General features: G+C 42.4%; 2 protein-coding genes, 1 long non-coding RNA gene and 1 pseudogene across 7 annotated transcripts in view; 1 reads left to right on the top strand and 3 right to left on the bottom strand.

The window, feature by feature from the left end:
• The window catches only part of LOC118391246 (uncharacterized), a 28,052-nt pseudogene extending 26,391 nt beyond the window's left edge, over window positions 1-1,661 (bottom strand).
• Window positions 1,662-2,483: 822 nt separating this feature from the next.
• On the bottom strand, window positions 2,484-11,448 carry LOC127906314 (uncharacterized). Its single transcript, XR_008060876.1, has 3 exons — window positions 10,452-11,448; window positions 4,682-4,788; window positions 2,484-4,408 (listed from the first exon to the last, which is right to left on the bottom strand). It is a non-coding gene; the product is annotated as an uncharacterized LOC127906314 (long non-coding RNA).
• The window catches only part of LOC118391247 (uncharacterized), an 18,797-nt gene continuing 9,835 nt past the window's right edge, over window positions 4,804-13,765 (bottom strand). The window contains exons 1-3 of one of the 4 annotated variants that reach the window (XM_052457960.1): window positions 8,174-8,355; window positions 7,550-7,665; window positions 4,804-7,406 (exon numbers count right to left, since the gene is read on the bottom strand). In XM_052457960.1, the coding sequence (XP_052313920.1) occupies window positions 5,118-5,834 (717 nt within the window). In that variant the 5' untranslated portion in view covers window positions 5,835-7,406; window positions 7,550-7,665; window positions 8,174-8,355 and the 3' untranslated portion in view covers window positions 4,804-5,117. Of the gene's footprint in view, window positions 8,356-13,765 lie in introns of those variants that run through there. The other 3 variants (XM_052457961.1, XM_052457962.1, XM_052457963.1) reach the window with 3 other exon arrangements.
• LOC118391243 (ribonucleoside-diphosphate reductase large subunit) overlaps window positions 9,165-13,765 on the top strand; it is a 21,423-nt gene continuing 16,822 nt past the window's right edge. The window contains exon 1 of one of the 2 annotated variants that reach the window (XM_052457959.1): window positions 9,165-9,187. Coding sequence is in view for 1 of the 2 variants with exons in the window: in XM_035782427.2 (XP_035638320.1) it covers window positions 12,621-12,654 (34 nt within the window). In the remaining variant the exon portion in view is untranslated. Of the gene's footprint in view, window positions 9,188-12,506; window positions 12,655-13,765 lie in introns of those variants that run through there. The other variant, XM_035782427.2, reaches the window with a different exon arrangement.

Raw genomic sequence — 13,765 nt, 5'->3', positions numbered from 1 at the left:
ACATTTGCAACATTAGTGATCAACAACCACTGACCCACCTTTTGCCAAAAGGAACATTATCCAGCAGCCCTGCAGGATTTCTTTCCACCTGGAACAAAGAACTGATCTGATCTGGGCACTGGCGCTGACAAAGGCCCCACTGGTACTCCTGGATCTACTACTTACTTCAGATCCACTGCCTTCTGGACTTGAGTGAAAGGTAAAACTTGCAACTTCCAAGTCAGTCACAGCCACAAACAAGCAAGCACCACAAAGCCTTTGAGTGTCCTGTGTTGACAGAGAGAGAAGAAAAATGTAATGTATCCTCAATCTCTCTGTGAATAACCTTGAATAAAATGTATATCAGAGACAAATAGTTATTGTTCAGTTGTTTATTCACTTGTTATATTCTATCCATCAGAGCATACAGAAATGGTATTAGTAGATAAAAAAAAAGAGTTTATTTTCTATTAGTAACTTGAGGACAAATGAGTGGATACGTACAGGGACTTTGTCCACTGAGGCCTGAACTGCCTTCCATATTGCCCAGGCACGATCACACACTGCATCTGTCAGTCACAAAGTCAGCATCCTTCTCTTTGTGCCTGATGGTTCAAAAAAAGTTTAAAAAGAAAGAAAGTTAGACACATTTAAATAAACCATACACTGTTTTGACAGTCATGATTTGTGAGGGGAGCAATGAGTACAGGTAGTTAGTTGTGGCATTCGTGTGTTTTAGTCATTGTCTGTAAACCTTAGTTGCTACATGCCTTTTGGACATAATGATAAAAACCCATTGATTTTAGTTCAACTGTCATACCACACCAGAACACAAAATAGAAGCTTGTTTTACTCCATGGTTTAAACAATGTAAGCGTAACATGCCTTAAAAAGCTATACTTTTGATATCATTGATAGCCAGTCTGAATTTGGTAGAAAGCGTAATCCAGTCCCAAATGTTGTGTCCATGCTTACTTACGAATGTTGAAGAAGATTACTGAAGTGGGAAATAATATCTATGAACCGAGATCAAATCGACTGGAGTCATTTTAGTGGGGGGCATATAATATAATAATATAATAATATTAATAATATATAAATATAATATATGCCATTTAGCAGACGCTTTTATCCAAAGCGACTTACAGTCATGTGTGCATACATTCTACGTATGGGTGGTCCCGGGAATCGAACCCACTACCCTGGCGTTACAAGCGCCATGCTCTACCAACTGTGCTACAGAAGGACCACATATGAAAGCCCCATCATATTAGCTCATTTATTTGGCAAGACAACAGTACCCAAGATTCTTAGCGTACAGTAGCTAACAAAACGAGTGGCATGCCACATATTCCCAAATGCTGTAACTACAACAGTAACATGTTTTCCCAGCTGTTCGACTCGACCTGTTTTCGTATGGGATGTTGTTGGTAACTAGCTCGCAAACAATTACCAATTATAATTTTACGTACAGAAAATTTTAGCCAGTAACATAACAGGGCAGCTAGTGTTTTATACAATTAATTTCACTCGGTATCTTGTTAGATACGATGGATAGATGGGAAGTTTACCTTTCTATCGATAAAATCAGGCTTGTCCGAGGAGGCATTTTCTATGCTGGGTTTAATTTCCTTGTCCTGTGCTGCTCCAGAGTTGCGTTTTCTGGGTGGCTTCTTGGTGTGTTATCAGATTATTAAAACTAAATACAAATCAGTAACTGTCGTTCTTCTATTTTATCTCAATCCGATATCGTACAACCCCGGTTTTCTATTGTCCGCTGACTCGCGGCAGAAAGAAACCGCAGAAAAAGGTTGCAGACGCACATCCACCAGACGCCCCCCCCCCCAAAAAAATAGAGGGTTGACGTACGAGGCCTCCTGGCGGCCATGTTGGAAGACCACCGCATCAATTATTTCGACAACTGCATGGTAACAGTACCTAAAATTATTATTTGTGCAGGATTTGGCAGCTCTAACAAGACAGACAACAGGAATAACATATTCTTTACAGATTAGCCGTATATTATATCAGAAAAGCAAATCAACTTTTTTGCAAATCAAGACCTGAACCGACAGCTGCAAGTCATGTGTTGCAGCCTTGCTATAATGTTTTAGGGCTCTCTTCATGTGTTGTCGTGAAGTGTGTTTTGTCCTATTTGTTTAATCCCAGCTCCCATCCCTGCAGGGGGCCTTTCATTACAGTAAATGACAAAAAAAAGTATCCTTCTGGCTTGCAGGGCAAGATTCCTGGACAGTGAAATCCATTATCGGTCTCTTCATACACACAGCTCTGTAGGTGATGATACACTCTCCACCTCCACCAGTGAAGGGTCATGCCTGTCCCATTTTCCCAGGTCATAGCTGTGAAATCCACCTCAAGGTTGAACGTGTCTCTGTCAGGTTTACCGTGAAAAGAGCCTTCACCCTCTACTCGTTCCTCTCCCCCTCCATTGTTGTTCACCCTCCAGGAATTGAGGTCAAATAGATTTCTTAAAATAATGAATGGAGAGAGAAAGAGATTAGATTTTTATAATGAATGGGATTTGACTTTGTATATTTTCCTTACTGATGTAAACCCAGGGTTTCACAATAGGCGGTCGACGAGTGATTATTCTGAGCAAAAACGCATACAGTACCAGTCAAAAGGTTGGACACCTACTCATTCAAGAGTTATTTTCACTATTTTCTACAATTGTAGAATAGTGAAGATATCAAAACTATGAAATAACACAATTGTGTAGTAACCAAAAAGTGTTAAATCAAAATTTTATATTTGAGGTTCTTCAAAGTAGATACCCTTTGGTTTGATGACAGTTCAGCTGGAATGATCCAACAGTCTTGAAGGAGTTCCCACATATTCTGAGCACTGGTTGGCTGCTTTTCCTTCACTCTGCGGTCCAACTCATCCCGAACCATTGTCAAATACTTTGTTTGGTATTACTGCAGTCAATTTGCAGTGTACAAATTAACTAATGTTCTGGCCTCCCAACCATCCGCTCGAGGAAATATCGGCCCACGGCTGAATGTAATTTGTGACTCCTGTCCTACATGATTTGCACACTGGCAGCCTTTAAACTTTCAAGGGTTTCATGTGTTCTTAGTGTGGCTCCAGTATTCAAGCCATTTCAATACAGCTTTTTGTCCCCTTAGGACATCCGGCCTCCGGGCCTTATACGGCCTTCAATACCGTTTGATCAGGCCATCGAGCCAATTCATAAATACATTTATATTTAAAAAAAAGCTCTAGACATTGTTTTTACACAAATTAATTTTTACAAATCCATCCACCTCCCCCAAGGCCTTGGCGCTACCAGACAGCTCATCATCGAGCACCTGTACATCAGAAAAATGGCTACAGTAGAAGACAAGTCAATGCAGAGTGTAATGTTTTCCAAGACAAATTAATATAGAAAGGCAAACCTGTATGCCTAGTTTGTGGGGATGCACTTGCAGTAATGAAAAAGGCAGATTTGGAGCATCATTATAGCTCGAAACATTCTAAACTGAATGAGTTGCAAGGACAACTTTTTGTGGATAAAGTCATTGCTCTTCAGCGGGGTTTTGGTACCCAACAAGCAGACTTTACAAAACATTTCCCCATCCAAATGAGGTTATGCAAGCAAGTTGTGGTGCGCGAGCTTATCGCAAAGAAACTGAAGCCTCATTCGGAAGGAGAATTTGTAAGAGTGTCTCCTTGCCACTGCAGCGTTCCTAGCACCAGACAAAGTTAAATTGTTCCAAAGTGTCAGTTTATCTCGAAAAATCGTCACGGAGCGGATGACTGACATGGCACAAAACATTGGAGAACTTCACAAGAAATTGAGTTTCTCTTTGGCATGTGATGAAACGACTGACACCAAATAATGCCCAATTTGTGCGTGGTATTAGAGGAGTTTGACACAAGGGAAGAATTACTGTCTTTGGAAGCCATGCATTGCACCAGAGGTGAGGACTTGTCTCGGCTATGAGCAAATTTGAGCTACATTTTGAAAAATTAAGTTACCTTAATACAGATGGAGCGACAGCCATGGTTGGCTCGAAAAAGCGCTTAACCGCATTAGTGAATTTTTTTTTATTCATTCTCAGTCTTGATCAAAGTGATTTAATTGTATGCAACTACATCATGAATAAAAACATGAATAAAGCAGAAAATAGCACGTTAATAATATGGCCCCAGAATAAATGTATAAATATCCAAATGGCCCTTGATGGCAAAAAGGTTCTCTACACCTGCCTTAGAGCAATTACTATAGCAGTGTTACATGGCCTGGGTGATGACAGACAGAAAATGGGGCGGACGATACGGATGTCTGTGTCCCAGACTATTTGCTGATGGCCCACATGGGGATCCTTGCCCCAGCAGGATACACGTAGGCACCATAGTGCAGCTCGGTGTTGTACATCTCAATGAAGATATAGGTCAGGATGAACTGGAAGCACAGGGACACAGAAACAGAGAGGTGGGGTGAAACAAAGGCAACAGAAATGAAAACATCAGCAATAAGAATTTGCTCATAAAATGCACACACAGACATACTGAGGGGTGATTGAAAAGAAGCCCATACAGAACACAGCTGGGGTGAAAGGGGATAGATGGCAGTTTTTCAATTATTCACCACTGAGGGTGGATTTCAGACAGAGAGGGATGCTTTCCCATAGATATAATGTAAAGGTCAAGGGTAAAATAAATCTGCCTGACTCACCAATTGGAGAAATGAGGTGCAGAATACCCAGCATGCTTGAAGTAGAGCAGCACTTTGCGGCACCAGGAAGGGCAGAGACAGATCATTGCAATGATGTCTTGGCAAAACTGGTTCACGCATGTGAATATTAAGGAATGCAGACACTTAGTCAAAGTATCTGAATACACCAATGACATACAGTAAGTGTGGGGCATGTCTGAAGTGGTTAGTATGTAAAATGTAGCATGCAAAATGTAGCATGCAGGGTATGGAGTTACATTTACATTTAAGTCATTTAGCAGACGCTCTTATCCAGAGCGACTTACAAATTGGTGCATACACCTTATGACATCCAGTGGAACAGCCACTTTACAATAGTGCATCTAAATCTTTTTAGGGGGGGGGGGTGAGAAGGATTACTTACCCTATCCTAGGTATTCCTTGAAGAGGTGGGGTTTCAGGTGTCTCCGGAAGGTGGTGATTGACTCCGCTGTCCTGGCGTCGTGAGGGAGTTTGTTCCACCATTGGGGGCCAGAGCAGCGAACAGTTTTGATTGGGCTGAGCGGGAACTGTACTTCCTCAGTGGTAGGGAGGCGAGCAGGCCAGAGGTGGATGAACGCAGTGCCCTTGTTTGGGTGTAGGGCCTGATCAGAGCCTGGAGGTACTGAGGTGCCGTTCCCCTCACAGCTCCGTAGGCAAGCACCATGGTCTTGTAGCGGATGCGAGCTTCAACTGGAAGCCAGTGGAGAGAGCGGAGGAGCGGGGTGATGTGAGAGAACTTGGGAAGGTTGAACACCAGACGGGCTGCGGCGTTCTGGATGAGTTGTAGGGGTTTAATGGCACAGGCAGGGAGCCCAGCCAACAGCGAGTTGCAGTAATCAAGACGGGAGATGACAAGTGCCTGGATTAGGACCTGCGCCGCTTCCTGTGTGAGGCAGGGTCGTACTCTGCGGATGTTGTAGAGCATGAACCTACAGGAACGGGACACCGCCTTGATGTTAGTTGAGAACGACAGGGTGTTGTCCAGGATCACGCCAAGGTTCTTAGCGCTCTGGGAGGAGGACACAATGGAGTTGTCAACCGTGATGGCGAGATCATGGAACGGGCAGTCCTTCCCCGGGAGGAAGAGGAGCTCCGTCTTGCTGAGGTTCAGCTTGAGGTGGTGATCCGTCATCCACACTGATATGTCTGCCAGACATGCAGAGATGCGATTCGCCACCTGGTCATCAGAAGGGGGAAAGGAGAAGATTAATTGTGTGTCGTCTGCATAGCAATGATAGGAGAGACCATGTGAGGTTATGACAGAGCCAAGTGACTTGGTGTATAGCGAGAATAAGAGAGGGCCTAGAACAGAGCCCTGGGGGACACCAGTGGTGAGAGCGCGTGGTGAGGAGACAGATTCTCGCCACGCCACCTGGTAGGAGCGACCTGTCAGGTAGGACGCAATCCAAGCGTGGGCCGCGCCGGAGATGCCCAACTCGGAGAGGGTGGAGAGGAGGATCTGATGGTTCACAGTTCAGGTGCATGTTGCTGTGTACCACAGAAGGAGATTCCAATGAAGAGGGTAATGAGGCAAAAGCTAGTGTCGAATGAGTCGGAGGGTGAACCAGTAAATCCCTCCCTATGGAGAGACGGACACCAGCACTAAATAAAATCACATTTTATTTGTCACATACACATGGTTAGCAGATGTTAATGCGAGTGTAGCGAAATGCTTGTGCTTCTAGTTCCGACAATGCAGTAATAACCAATAAGTAATCTAACTAACAATTCCAAAACTACTGTCTTATACACACACAAGTGTAAGGGGATAAAGAATATCTACATAAAGATATATGAATGAGTGATGGTACAGAGCGGCATAGGCAAGATACAGTAGATGGTATCGAGTACAGTATATGAGATGAGTATGTAAACAAAGTGGCATAGTTAAAGTGGCTAGTGATACATGTATTACATAAAGATGCAGTAGATGATATAGAGTTCCCCACTAATACACACAGGATCAACAACAGTCCCATTAGACCGAAGCCTAAACACAGAACTCCCAGGAACAGAGACTTCTCCTTCATGTTAGCTCTGAGCTGTAGGAACTCATCCAGCATGGCCATGGTGATACCCTCCATGTCACCAAACTACAGGGATGAGGGCCAGAGAAACAGGGAGCGGGGTGTTAAATGTCTGTGTTTGGTGGGTTTAAAGCACTGTGGTTTACCAGAATGTCAACCCCCAGCATGAAAAAGGAAAGGATCGACCAAAACAGAGCCTGGCAGTTGAGGAAGAGGTTCTGAGTATGCCACAAATGCCAAACCGGGACCTGGCGGAAGAATAATGAGCTTATATTTGCCATGATAATAACTGGATGTATTGTGATTACCATGTCATAAACATAAAATATATGTATTGTTAATTCAAGAGTGATTTGCTCATTGTGAGCTACCAGTGTCTTCCACCTCTCTAACAGGCACTCCCTTCCTCCAAGCCATGTGACCCAGGATTGAAAATATGGCGAAGCCCACAAAGAGGCTGGTGCTGCAGTTCCCTATGGTGATGACCAGACAGTCCCTGAAAGCAGAACAATGTTCGAATTGACTCAATTTCGCAGCATGCCTGTAGCCTCAGAGTGCATAGAATAGTACTACTGACCTGATGACATTGTTATCAAACTTATTGTAGGAGGCCGTGCAGAGCAGCCCCCCCAACACCAATCCCCAATGAGTAGAAGATCTGGGAGGAGTATCGTTACCTACATGGTAACGGTGACAGAAGACATGCACTTTACTTTGTTGGCCATTAGCAAGGGCCTTGACACACATCATTAAAGGTAGGCACACACACAGCCTAAACTTAACTCTAGATATACCACCCTGTCTCCACTACAGGACATACCTATGCACTGGTCAGCCAACCCAAGTCAGTTGTCAGGTAGAAGGCAACACCCTGAAGGGACCCCTCCGGTGTAGCACCTCTGATGATCAAAACGATCAGCACTAAATCACGTAAACCTAGAAAGTTAGAGTAACAGCTCTTAAGCACATAGCCGTTTTCAACGCTCCCTACCGCACCTGCTATTTCGACCTCTGAATGCCCGGCTATGAAAAGCCAAGTGACATTTACTCCTGATGTACTGACCTGTCTCACCCTCTACAACCACTGATTATTATTTGACCCTGCTGGTCATCTATGAACGTTTGAACATCTTGGAGAATATTCTGGCCTTAATGGCCATGTACTCTTATAATCTCCACCGGGCACAGCCATAAAGGGACTGGCCACCCCTCAGAGCCTGGTTTCTCTAGATTTCTTCCGAGGTTCCACTTTCTAGGGAGTCTTTCCTAGCAACTGTGCTTTTACATCTGCATTGCTTGCCGTTTGGGGTTTTAGGCTGGGGAAACTGGATAATTCAAGCGGAGACATTCCTCATTCGTTTGTTTATACACTGAGCTGATGCACGTATACACTGCAAGTAAGGACAGTTCCTACAAACAGCACTATTACTTTATAATCACTTACTTCATCTGGAATGCTGCCAGCCAACACAAGAGGATTCATCATTCAACTATTGAAGCATCAGCATGTACTAGCTTCACATAGAGAGCAGAAGGAGACCAACAGTAGACTGACTAGGATGTGTTTGCGGTAGCAGAGGAAGGAAAACCGCCACACGTTCCCCCGTCCCACACAGGAGAGCATTAACTCATACTTCCCACCCCACTGCTCTACTGAGAGCATTAACTCATACTTCCCACCCCACTGCTCTACTGAGAATATTTGGGTCTGGTGCGGGTGCAGGGGGCGGGAATCAAACTGTGGCTGGGATGAGGGATTGGTGACATCATGAGCTAAATTAAACCCAGTCAGCTGTGCTGGACTCTAGAACAGATAACACATTTAAAACTGATAACACATTTAAAACTGTCAGACAGATTCTATAACGGTGTCATGCCTTGATTTTGAAAAGTATAATTCCATGTGACAAGTTTAGTACTCCCTCTCCATTTTAACTTGTATGAGACACTGGGACTGCACATTGTTTAGGGTTAATACAGTCAGCGACAATGGTAGGAATTGCTATGTAGTCCAGATCAACAGATATGGGTGTGGTTCACACATCAGGAAATGTGAGGATGCGAGTTGTCAGTGGACCAGTAAAAAGACTGCAAAGAGATTAACTAAGGACTAGAACTGGAAATAGGTCAGGTTAAAATGGTAGTTCAGTTTTTGTGAAAGCAAATAATTTGATTTTGGCCACTACCATCTGCCTCCCTTCAACATCATGACACAGTGTATGTCATACAAGGGGAATAAAGAGTAGCTACAGGTAGTTGATATAAAATGTTTTTTTTTTTTTTAACTAGAGCTACACAGGGAGCAAGGGTTTTTAAATTAAAGCTCCAAGCAGCCTCTCGTTTTAAAAATAAATTGTCCAGGTCACCCCCTCTCTTAGGGGGGGGTGACATGTTCGATGCCAATATAACGTAGAGACGAAATCGAGTGGTTTTCTTCCAAAAAGTGGGCCACAACTCGGTAAGTTTTTGCGCCTAATGGTGCTACGATGCTCCAAGATACGTACTTTTAATTCGCGATTTGTTTTACCCACAATGTACACCACAGGGACAGGTTATAAGATAAATAACTGCCTTAGTGGAGCACATGATAACACCTTTGATTGTGATCCGTTTCCGTGTTTGGAGGATCAACATTGAAAGTGCCATTGCATTGAGCACTTGTAGTTTCCAGCCAGTAGGGGCGCAAATACGACATCGTGGGGTGGTAAATCAGAGTTTAAATTTGAGATTTCTGCCCCGTGACAATACAACCAAGGGAAGGTCCGAAAACACATTAACAATACTATCATCGGATCTTAGAATATGCCAAAGTTGGAACGATTCCCTTAATTTGTTCAGAGAACTTTAAACAGCGGGTAGTTAGAACGCAAGAATGCTTATTTTTGCGAGACCGACCATGATTCGTTCTGAATTTTCTCATCGGCAGTAATAATCTGACCATTTGTTTCCCCTTTCCAGGAATTTTATTTGCGTCTGTCATATTTCTGTCGACATCTGCTTTTTACAAATTATTTTGATTCGACAGAATTGGCTGTTACTATCAGTAGGTTTCCTGTAAAGATCATTGTATAGAACATTATCGTCACACAAGATCAAGAAATCTGATACGTCAAATCAGTTTGCATAGTAAATCTCAGATGCTCAGAACAGGAGTTAATAAAAGCATGGAACGCCTGGAGCTGTTTTGCGTCACCCCTCCACAGAACACAAAATATCAATATACCGTTTCCAAATGATGTTAGGCAACCAAAAAAAAAAAAAAAAAAAAAAAAAAAATTGAAAATAGACTAACCCACATAAAAATTAGCATAGTTAGGAGCCATGGGGGATCCCATGGCAATACCAGTTGTCAGAATAAATAAATAATTTAGAAACATGAAGTAGTTGTGTGTGAGTACTATTGCAGACGATGTTATAATACATGCGTAGTTCATTAGGGTCACGTTGCAGAAGAAAATGTTCCATAGCTTCAATACCGGCCTCGTGTGGAATTTGTGTATGACAACTCAAAAGTAACTAACAAAGTGTTCTCTGGGAGAGGATCAAGAGATTCAATAAGAGATCATACTGCTGGTGTCAGTAGGCACAAAATATAACCCTTTATTAAGCAAGGAGATATGGGCAGGGCTCAATATCTTGCTTGATAAATTAAATACACCCAGTCCCATAGGTTCTGGGACCTTGAACGGGCCCCTCTACCTCTGGTAGTAGTTTATTCTTACCCGGTCGGGTGCGGCATCTCGTCGGTGCGCGTGTCCGCGACCACCTCCGCCCTTCCGTCCGCACAGTCTCTCGTTGGATGAAAAACTGCCACTGGAAGCGTAAATTGTAGAGCGTTGGTCAGACGGGGGTGGACAGAAGTAAGCGGCATCCGTCCTGCGTCTGTCATGGAGAGGAGGAGCAGGACCTCGTTTGTCAGAGTTTCTCCAGAAGTAGACTTTGTCCTCTGCCTTGTCTTTTTTGTCTTGATTGAATTTCTTGATTTTAAGTTCCTTAATTTCTGAGACAGCTTGTCCTGGAGCGCTTGGTTAGTTTATCAGTTTATCAGTTCATTGAATATGCCATCAACATTAACAGCTCCTTGCAGAGCTGTGCGTTTCTCTTCAATCGTGTTATACATTTCAATAATAATCATTTTTCAACTGGTCAACAATTAATGTCATTAAATCAATAGAACATTTGTTCAGGATGGCACACCAGCGCTCACAAATCGTTGCGCTGTCCCAATGATGGTTATTTTTCACCTGAGTCCCCGTGGAATAATGCCTTGACACACGTAATCACTAAGAGTGACTATTTGTTGATGCATTCTCGTCTGGCACTTTGATAAATGTAACAGTTCTTTCGAGAGGTCATAATTACCCCTGGCATGTCAAAAAGGGACTCCGATACAATTATCTTATCACGTTCCCTTCGGCTATATTCAAAGTAATATTGTTTAGGTCTTTGACCAGTGTCAGGAAAATAATTATAATTCGGCATCGTTGTAGAGCTTTTTGTCGGTAGGGTGCTGTTTACTGGGTAATAGACTAATCTAGAGGCGAAAGAAACACACCTATATAGCGAGGTGCTGGCAAGCGGAGTGGAACGCTTTAAAATATAAAGGAGAGCCGCAAACACGTGGAGCTCCGATGCAAAAATATTTATGTCCAACGTTTCGACAGACAAACTGTCTTCATCAGGGTATAATGACAAACATTGCGGGATGACTCATTTATATGGTGTCAAAAGACATACAGGTGTCTGTAATCATGGCCGGGTGTGGCCTGATATCATTGGTTAATTTTCATATTAAAATTGCATACAAAAAAACTACAAGGCCACTACCATCTGCCCCCCTTCATTATCAACATCATGACACATTGTAAGTCATACAAGGGGCATAAGAGTACCCTACAGGTAGTTGATATAAAATGGGCTATAATATGTTATGCAAAACTAACAAACGAGAGCATAAACCGTTAAATATTTCTTTGAAATAAAAATATATTTGGATTGTCGATATATTGCTCAGAGGAAAAGTTCCATAGAAATCTATGTGGTTTGGATATTTTCGTCAATGATGATTGAAATGGGCACTTTTGGTAATGACCGGGAAATTACAGTTGAGCGCAGAGCACAGGAAGTCTTGCTAACGTCAGCCAAGCAAGAACGCAGGTGCAGTCATTGAACAATTTTTCAATATATATATATATATGTAACTTCGGGACAAGTCTCTGATTGTCCTTGAGTGGCCCAGCCAGAGCCCAGACTTGAACCAGTTCGAACATCTCTGGAGAGACCTGAAAATAGCGGTGTAGTGACGCTCCCCATTCAACCTGACAAAGCTTGAGATGATCTGCAGAGAAGAATTGGAGAAACTCCCCAAATACAGGTGTGCCAAGCATGTAGCTTCGTACTCTGCTGTCATCGCTGCCAAAGATGCATCAACAAAGTACCGAGTAAAGGGTCTGAATACTTATGTATATGTGATATTTCAGCAAAAATGTCTAAAAAACTGTTTTTGCTTTGTAATTATGGGGTATAGTGTGTAGTTTGAGGGAAAAAACAAATACATTTTAGAATAAGGCTGTTACGAAACAAAATGTGGAAAAAGTCAAGGGGTCTGAAAACGTTCCGAATGCACTGTATATCTATTTGGGATTCTTGCGGTCATGTGATTTGTAATTATGTTCTGCCCTCCGACCATCTGCTGAAGAAAAAATTGTCCCGCGGCTGAATCTTGTTGCTGATCCCCGTCTTATCCCATCAGCTACGAGTCTGTAACCTCTGTTGGGGACAGCCAGCAGATGAAGATGAAACGCCCAAGAATGACCAAGCAGCAAACTTTTGAGCCTGAGCTCATGACCAGATAAGACTCACCTAATTCAAATAGCCCAGGACAGGAAGAGATGGGGAGCCATTGTGGAAGATATGCTTATGAAGGTTATAATATATTTATATTAGTACTTTATAATATAAAGTTGTATTGTACCTTCATTATAAAATTACACAGTTCCCAATTTATAGTGTGGATATAATGTTTTGTTTCAAAGGGTCTCTGACAAGCCAGGCTTCTATACAAACAGGGTATTGAAACATACAGCAGAGGGTGCTATAGCCTAACTTGTGCACATGGACTCACTGCCATTTTTAATAAACTGTTCATATTGTCAAAACAAGGAGGAGCAATGCAGTCACTTTGTAAGTTTAAAAAAAATTAACCATAACCACATTGTCTATTGTAATATACCCATTTTTAGAATAACAAAGAATCTAACAATTCGTGTATTTGCTGGGAAACATTTTAAAGTAGACTTGTGCAAAGGTGAATACCGGTATGTTGTTCAAGAATGTAACTTATTAAAATAGTTTTATGGTCCTCTTACTGTAAAATGTCTTCTAAGAAATGTCTCTGAGCATTCATCATCCTTATTTGATCAGTCAGTATTGTAAAGAGTAGGTTGATGATGTCGTCTAATTCAGTGTTTGCCAAACAAAGCTAACCAACCCACAAAGCAAATTACCTAGCCTACGTTTCAAAATATCCCGCCAGGTTTTGTTTATGGTGACAGCTGACTGAAACACGGAAACTAACGAGAACTAGCCAATGTAATTGGTTTAACCAAAGATTATGGATAAACTGATAAAATACGAATGGGAGTCGTTGTCCACAAAACGGCACCGTGGGGTGTCAAGCGCCCGCCTATAATTTCTTTGGATTGGTGGATACATCTCATTATTGTAAACTGTCTGTATTCCATGGAGAGATCCCATCCTACTAGCCTCATGCCATGAATATGCTGCAGACTGTCACGTGTTCTACTTATATCAGTACACTCGTAACAATGTAAAGCATTACCAAACTTATTTTTGTTCAAATAAACATCACGTAGAAAATAAGCCATTCATTTTTTGTTGTTGGAACAAATTCGAAACTCTCATTGACCTCCATACAACAGCTCCTTGCTTTGTGGACGAACAAAATATCACTTGCTGGAGGGAGACAGATTTTCCGCGGAGTTGGGCCTCTCCAAAGATGTTTATAACCAACCAT

Source organism: Oncorhynchus keta, chromosome 12 (assembly GCF_023373465.1).
Source record: "Oncorhynchus keta strain PuntledgeMale-10-30-2019 chromosome 12, Oket_V2, whole genome shotgun sequence".
In the NCBI taxonomy this organism is placed as follows: domain Eukaryota; kingdom Metazoa; phylum Chordata; class Actinopteri; order Salmoniformes; family Salmonidae; genus Oncorhynchus; species Oncorhynchus keta.
The sequence above is the reverse complement of the archived record's forward strand: the minus strand, read 5'-3'. Positions and strand labels throughout refer to the sequence as shown.